Raw genomic sequence first — 8,712 nt, 5'->3', positions numbered from 1 at the left:
GAATAGATTTTTTAAATTAAACATTGATAAAATTGTAGCAGTGCATTTTAGGTGATTAATTGATTACTGTCTATGGTAAAATTTAATAACCACTAAAGACGGTCCGCGGCGGAGTTAAAAATTCTCACGAAATTCACCCGATGGCGCTAGTGAGCAGAGAGCGCTTTCTGAACTGTCAAACTGGAGTATTGTGATGGAAGCATGGATTAGTAGGTACTACGAAGTACTTACTAAATCCATGGATGGAAGCTGTGCACCAAACAATCATAATCCGTCCAGCAGATTTTTTGCATACATACACACATACATCCTTACACAAACTTACGCATTAATATTAGTAGGATAATAGGACAATAGGTGTGATGTACCTTTGTAGGTTTATTAAAAGGCAAAAATATTGAAATAGATTTTATTCCAACAATTCACAATACATTTTAGAAACATCTGTAACATTTAACCTGTAGTAAACCTTGCCAAGTTCGTAAAAAGGCATAGTTAAGGCCTTCATCCATCTACGACCAAAGACCACGGGCGAGCAAAGCCGCTGCGGTTTTAGCTGTACGCTAGCTAATTATAAAAAACAATATGTACATTTATTTCTAAATGAAAATGCATATAGTAAAAAATAATATCACCCTTATGGTTATGTAACATCGAGCTACTAAGATAACAATATGTTTAAAGTAATGCAAAGCAAAAACGAAGTACTATTTTTACCAGCGTATTGTGACCAGAAGTTAATGTAAAAGGAACTCTTTGATATGATTTATGTTTTCTGTTAAAATTATTTTCTAAACCAGAAAAAGACAAAAATAAAAAACAATATAATAAATATATTAGGACAAATCACACAGATTGAGCTAGCCCCAAAGTAAGTTCTTGTGTTATGTGATACTAACTCAACGATACTATATTTTATAACAAATACATATATAGATAAACATCCAAGACCCGGACCAATCAGAAAGAGATCATTTTCCATCATGACCCGACCGGGGATCGAACCCGGGATCTCTCGGTTCAGAGGCAAGCACTTTACTACTGCGCCACCGAGGTCGTAAAAATATATATATATATACATGGTTACTGGTATCTAACGCATAACCTTCCAAAGGCGCATAAGGTACATAGAGACTTAAATCTTTTGCTCTACGACTTCTGTCTAAAAGTAATAAATACAAAAAAAATATTTTTTTTCATGTCGTTTCTATAAACGTTAACTCTATGTTCGATTCCGCTACATAACGCTATTATAGGTGATTCGCAGAGACGACCGTTTCGACCGCTGCGGTCGCGCTGTCATTACAATTTTTCAAATTGACAAAGACAAGAATGAGTTTTACTATATGACTTTACATTAGTTACTCTGTACTACAGTAATGTCAATTTTATGAATGATTGATTTTGTAAATGATTCCTTCCTCAAGAAAATTGACGAATTGTAATAACCGCGCAGCCGCAGCGGTCGAAACGCTCTGCGAACCACCCTGTCCTGTCTCGTGTTGCTTGGATATTACATAGAGTTAAGATGTGTAGAATCGCATAGTAGATTATTATACACAAGCCAGATTTGTAAAAAATCTCATGTGGCACAAGTAGGATTCGAACCTGGGACCTCTCGATCACAGGTCTCAACCACTGCACCACCACAGCTTCAAAAATAATATACAGAACTAAATGTTGAAATGTTTTATAAAATTATATTGAATATACATATAGTACATTATTTATTATAAAACTTAACAATATAGGTAGATAAAAAGGTATATTTAACCTAGAAATAGACAAATGTGTGACATAGATCAGATATCTATAATAAAATAATACACTGGAGAAAAAAAGCGTAAAGATATTTTTATAATCAAACACGATATTTAATTTAATCTCACTTATATTGATCAATTTTATTTTTACATGATCTACAATTTTTAGCTCAAATTCAACTTAGGATGATATACATCACTTATCGACATCAAAATTCACTCATATATACAGGGTTGCTGGTATCCAACGCATAACCTTCCAAAGGCGCATAAGGCACATAGAGACTAACATCTTGTCTTGACGTAATGAATACATTTTTTCCCCCTTTTTTTAGTTTTAATATCGTTTCTATAAAACGTTAACTCTATGTTCGATTCCGCTACATAACGCTACTGTACTGTCTCGTGTTGCTTGGCTATTAATAGAGTTAATATGTGTAGATTCGCAAATTAGATTGTATTTTTTTTATATGAAAAAAAAAAAGAAAATAAGTCGTAGAATAAAGTTGCTCATTTTGATGTACCCAAGTTATCTTTAGGAGGTTATGCGTTTGATACCAGTAACCCTGTATAACTCGCTCACATTGTTTGTTAAGAAATCTTTTTTATTCTGGAAATAGAAACCATAATTTCCATATAAAAGTATTTTTTACCATTGCAACACCAAACCCCTTTGTGTGTTTCATACACCAACCTTGACCATTCTATGGTCAAGGTTGGTCGATAAACACCTAGTGTCAATCCAACAGGAGACAGCGTCCACCTTTTCTACACTTTATAGATGTAGAAAAATCTGATTTGACTCGACTGCATTTCTAGACAAAACTTGCATCAATGATCTAAAATAAGTAAATATAAATGTATAGTATAAATGCGTCCTTATATATATAAAGCACATAATACTGTTGTATATTACGCTAATGTATAAGTGCGATACATGTGGTTATGAAAATATTGTTTAATAATTTGTATATATGTATACATACATATACACTATAGGGTGTAATACTACCTCCGACATAGTCGTTAGGTATACATATGGTACCCCAAATAAAGTCACATCAGAGAAAAAATTTGGGAAAAAAATCAATATAAAAAAAAACAAATAATCAAAATCAGGGTAGTTGTTCGCGATGTGTTAACAAAAAGCGCTGCGGCCAATTTGTGTAGTAAGATCTTATGTTGGCACCGCTTCGTGTCAACGCGTGTTCATCCTCTCTGGAGTATTACTAGTCCTATGGCGGACTTCTGCCAGTCTCCTCTTGTGTTGTCAATGTAAATTATGTCTACAACGGACGCTTTAAAGCTCAATTTTCAATGAACGTAATCTTGCCGAGGAGGAGCGGTGCGGTGAAGTGTACTATGTAGTTTAAAGTTATACCAATAATACAGAAGAATACACATATATAATAGGCATATAAAAATATAGCACATAGCTGTTTATGTACACAATACATAATTTTATTATATAAACATTTCATTGAGTTACTAAACTAAATATTCATTGAAGGTAGATTAAATTTAAAATATCTAAAATCGTTGGAGAAACACGCAAAGAAGAAGGCGAATTTAAAACTTGATTTCGTTTTAAAAATTCTCTCGCGTTTTTTAACAAGAAAACAAATTGCAAACAAAATTTCTTGGATAAAATACTTTAGATTGTATCTAGCAGAAATAATAATTAAAAAAGTTAACTTACTTCAAAATATACCTTTGTTTAGATTACAGCAACTATTATATATTAAAAAATGTGTAACATTTTCAGAAAAATGTTAATATTCATTTATATATTACACAAAATACATTTTTTTTCAATTCCAAAACAAAACTAGCTAAATATGTATTTTTGTTTTACTAAAATAAAAGACTAAATTCTTTTTCGTCTGTTCGGTGTTCGTCAGATTAAAAAACACCAAATCCAAGACCTGAAATGAAATATTAATGTTAAATATTGTCACACAGTGTTCTGTTTGTCCTAACGGTTAGCTAGGAGAGAAAGCTTTTAGCATGAAGTTCGACATTTGTTTATATTTTTACTTGGAATAATATCCCAATCCCGACTAATATTGTAAATGCGAAAGTATGTTTGTTATTCTTCATGCATTACCTACTGGACCGATTGTTATAAAATTTGGTACACGGGTAGAAAATAACCTGGAATAACACATAGGATACATTTTATTCCGAAATTCCCACGTGAGCGAAGCCCCGGGGCGCAGCTAGTAGTTTAATAAACAAATATAGACTAAATTTAGTCAGTAATCGCAAAATTCATGTCAGATGCCTTTAGGCGACTTGAATGAAATCTGACACCAGTGTTAGCTATTACACAATCGACATGATGTCATCAACATCATACATTATTCAGTCGATCTCACGCCACCATTCTGTTTTTACTCAGTTTTGATCGACCCAAAAAATAATTGACATTTGTTGAAATTTGACATTTTTATGATAAATAACAACGTAATTTATTATTGCATGTAAACAATCATTCCTATTTTGTGTAAATATGTTTTTGCATGGCCGGCACAGGCTTGTGTGATGGACCATGTAATGTAATAACAACTGATGTAACCACATTTATGCAAATAAAGTATTGAGTATATCACATTTTTACCAATTTCTTGCAAAAGCAAAAACTAAAAAATCCTCTTTCCAAATTATTATATACCTATACCTTATTCATCTTGGACTGAGACAAGAAGTAAACAAAAAAGAAACGAGAAATTTAACAACCCAAACATTTAAGTAAGCGACTGACTCCATAAAACAACAACAATAAAAAATTTAACATTAACATAGAAAGTAAGAACAAAATTAACAAAGGAATTACGAGACAATGTTTTTATGTTCAAGGTTTGTTTACCTTTTGTCTCAGTCCAAGATGAATAGGGTATAGGTAAAGGAATGTAGTGCTTTAAGTAATATAATTATTCATTAGATACTAGATATTAATTGAAGGTAAAAAAAACTGCTAGACAATGTAGATGGATCTAGACATTCTACTATGAAGATTTTGCTGGCCATCATTTCCCGTTTAGTTGACAGACTACGTTAAACGGAAAACATTTAGCATCTTTTTGTTCTCATTAAAGTATAATTAAAACGCTTTTTGACTCCAACATTTGTCAAAAATCAAAATCAAATTATATTTACTAAATTAAATTATATTTACCAAAGCTACTAACTAGTAGACTTAACATGTGCCCAATATATTTTTTTTGTTTATGACACATGGAAAAGAATATTAAATTTTACTTGATGCCAACTAATATAAAATAATGTTTGTTTATTAGCTGTGGTGTTACCAAATCTAGCTGTCCAGTCCGTGGTGTTTCCTCTTGATCCTGGCGTAAGGGCCGATATCGGGATCCATCACGAAGTCGTAGAGGACGGCCGACCAGCTGTGGTGCTGCGGGAGATCGTCGTAAAACTCCTTGGCTATTCTCCGGACCTGACATACATACATACATATAATAAAACAGTAGAAAAAAAATCTGTACATTGAACAAATTTACATAAAAACAAAATTAGGCAATAGAGTACATAGTAACAAAGTAATAATTTGAAAAAAAAATCTGTCTGTATGTCTGTTTGTACACGCTAATCTTCGGAAGTACTGTTTGTCTGTATAATTAAATTTCTCTAATAATTTTGACTCTTTACCAAAAATTGTTCGGCCACGCGAACGAAGTCGCGGGCATCAGCTAGTACATAAATATATATATATATATATATATATAACGCACTGGCGCCACTTAATATCCTACTAATGTTATAAATGGGAAAGTTTGCGTTTATGTATGTTTGTTACTATTTCACGCAAAATCTACTGGGCGGATTGTTATGAAATTTGGTACACGGGTAGAATACAACTTTGAATAACACATAGGGTACTTTTTATCCCGAAATTCCCACGGGAGCGAAGCCCCGGGATGCAGTTAGTAAATAATATAGTATTGTTGAGTTGCCAATGTATAAAACAGCACATTGTATACAACGCTCTCCACATCGTCGCGTGTACGTTACATTCGGAGCTGTGACGTCCCGAAGCCCAGAGTTAACGTAGAAAATCAACCATTAGATTTTGAAGATTAAGCTACGCTGTTACGACCGATGTTAGGGGATGCCGTTGTCGCCTCTCAGTTTAAGGCACGTGTCCCTTAAACGCCGCGTACGATATCCACGGAAGGAATTTGTAGTGGTCCTATTGTAGGGCGGGACCACACGCCAAAATCCTGTACACCTACGCACTGACCTCGGGCAATCTTCTCCCAGGAACCGCGGGGAAGTCGTGGTGCTCGTTGTGGTAGCCCACGTTGAAGGTGATCCAGTTTAGGGGTCCGTAGTAAGAATACGTTTCGAAACCTTTACGGAACATGTAGTGCTCCGATATGAAGTGGCCTGGAAGGATAAAGTCATCTAGAACTTGTATCTAAAGTTTATTTTTTCTACTACAATCCTAACTAACTACCTACTAGTTTTAACCTATCTATTATTATAAATGCGAAAGTAATTTTGTTTGTCAACTCTTCATGTTTATGACTCATATGAATTTGAAATTAAAATAATTGACGATTATCTTGTAAAATTCGTATATAATTCGTTTTCAGAGTTGTTACATAGGTGGTTCAAAAATTGAATTTGGATCGAATGAAAGATATAAACGTATGAATGAGTGGAACGAATGAAGATGACAGATGACAGCTCTTCTATATGTCACTCTGACATATCGCCGTGGGTGTGATGATGTGCCGCGTAGTCGGTAGATGGCGCTGTAACACTTCACGCTTTATCTAGTCAACCAATCTTCTTGAAATTTTGCATACATGTAGTTTGAAGTATGGAGAAGGACATACCTTTCATCATGGAAAATTAACGCGGACGAAACCGCGGGCAAATGCTAGTATTACATAAATAGATAAGTTCGACATGAAAAAACGCCCGTGAATGTAAAATATACGAATTAAACGTTTTGATTTCGCCAAGAAAATTGAAACTCACCTGCAACTGGATGCACGCCCATCGCCATCAAAGAGCCAAGAACAAGATACGCAAGCACCTTCCAACCTGAAATATTAAATACTTTCAATATATTTTCTTACTTAAGAGCTACACACACGTGCACACTAGCGCCACCATCACAAATCTATACTATTATTACATGCGTTTGTGAGTTTGTGATTTCAAAAATGTTTTCACCATTAGAAAGGTACATTATCCAAGATTGCTATCGGCTAATTTTATCTTAAAATTTCCACGAGAGCGAAGCCATAGGCAACATCTAGTTCGTAAATAAAATGATAACAAATTACTCTAATGAATGTACTTGATTACTTTTTGCAGCAGATTCCAACAGTTCAAATTCAAAATTCAAATTCAAAATTCTTTATTCAATTTAGGATGATATACATCACTTGACGTCAAAAAAATTACTTAAACTAAGTTTACTGCCGGCTTCCAAAGCGCAGGTGAAGAAGAAGCGGCGCAACAAACTTCACCGCAGCCTTTTCTCCAAGGACGTCAATTAACAAATATTAGTCTTATACATACCTATATATTAAATTAAAGTACCACATCAATACCTGTTACCTAATTGTGACGTCCCTTCTTAGTGTCTTTTAGTATGGAACGTTTCTTCTTAGTCGCATTCCTCATAGCTGAGGGTCGTGGTCATTACGTGGAATGAAACACACGCAACAATATTCTTGGCACTATTAATGAAGTGGTTTGCCGCTGCCTTCTCCATTTCACACACAAGTTAATAATAAATCAGTGTGCAGGTTTCCTCACAATGTTTTACTTTACCGGAAGCAATTGGTGGTCGATGAAAACTATTATACATGAGTCAGTTTGGTATACAAACTCATGTGGCATGAGTAGGATTGAACCTGGGACCTTTCGGTCCACAGGTGGGCACGCCACACGTCTTAACCATTACACCACAACCGCTTCAATGGAGAGTTTGGACGAGTCGAAAATGTGTGATTTTATGATAAAACTCACCATACAACTTGACAACCACAGCATCGAAGAACAGCTGTATTACCAAATTGATCAGCTCCAATGGAGTGGGGGGCTTCGGACGAACCATTAGTGGACGCACTGTAATAACAAAATATAAATTAAAATAAAACCGGCCAAGTGCGAAACGGACTTGCGCAAGAAGGGTTCCATACCATCACTACTTAAAATAAAGTCCCCCTCCGCGTCTCACTGTTTCTAGCTAACTACGCAATGGAGTTTGATGCAGTTTTCACAGTTATTTAGACAGTTTATGGGCGAAGGTTTATAGACCTCGTGACACCTGCGAAGCCGGGAATGAAATAACGTGGTTTATTTGCTGAATATGTGTACAGAGAAGGTCTCAAATTAGCATTAAAATAACATCAAAAAAGTAATTTATATTTCGATTAATTATATGAGATAAAATTGCAGGAAAGACATTAACACTTTCGAGGCGTAAGTTACAATCACTTTATACGCAGTTTTATACAGAGCTCGGATACCAGGTTAATTTTTAAATCAGTTCGCGCTTCTCTTCTAACATTTCATAGGAGAGAACCCAAATTTTTCGGGTACCAATACAAGTGCAATTTCATTTCTATTTTGTATAAATTATCAGTTGATACCAAAATAATTATGTTCGTTTCCGTCCACCAACGACCACAGACCACAGGATATGAGAAAAACACAGCGTCGACTTGTCTTGCGCTCGTTTGATTAAACCAGGTTAAACCTAAAAGAATTCCGCTCGGAGTGGAGCAATTATGAATAACTTTGGGTAATGTAATTTCGGTGAATAAAATAGTGGTCACGAGCCCTGATTTTATATAACACATTTTCATTGTAAACCTTACCGTTTGGCTGTAAATAAATAGACATTCAAATAACCAACATTAGAGAATTTTGAGATTTTTATGATTCCGTATTGGAATAGCAAAAA

The 8,712-nt window shown here is 34.6% G+C and overlaps 1 protein-coding gene across 1 annotated transcript in view; it reads right to left on the bottom strand.

Moving 5' to 3' along the window:
• Nucleotides 1-395: 395 nt before the first annotated feature.
• ifc (infertile crescent) overlaps nucleotides 396-8,712 on the bottom strand; it is a 28,029-nt gene continuing 19,712 nt past the window's right edge. The window contains exons 5-9 of the mRNA XM_053766139.2: nucleotides 7,773-7,871; nucleotides 6,771-6,836; nucleotides 6,025-6,170; nucleotides 5,075-5,220; nucleotides 396-3,688 (exon numbers count right to left, since the gene is read on the bottom strand). Coding sequence (XP_053622114.1) covers nucleotides 5,080-5,220; nucleotides 6,025-6,170; nucleotides 6,771-6,836; nucleotides 7,773-7,871 — 452 coding nt within the window. The 3' untranslated portion in view covers nucleotides 396-3,688; nucleotides 5,075-5,079. The remainder of the gene's footprint in view (nucleotides 3,689-5,074; nucleotides 5,221-6,024; nucleotides 6,171-6,770; nucleotides 6,837-7,772; nucleotides 7,872-8,712) is intronic.

The sequence above is a fragment of the Plodia interpunctella genome, chromosome 28, assembly GCF_027563975.2.
Source record: "Plodia interpunctella isolate USDA-ARS_2022_Savannah chromosome 28, ilPloInte3.2, whole genome shotgun sequence".
Classification (NCBI taxonomy): domain Eukaryota; kingdom Metazoa; phylum Arthropoda; class Insecta; order Lepidoptera; family Pyralidae; genus Plodia; species Plodia interpunctella.
The sequence above is the reverse complement of the archived record's forward strand: the minus strand, read 5'-3'. Positions and strand labels throughout refer to the sequence as shown.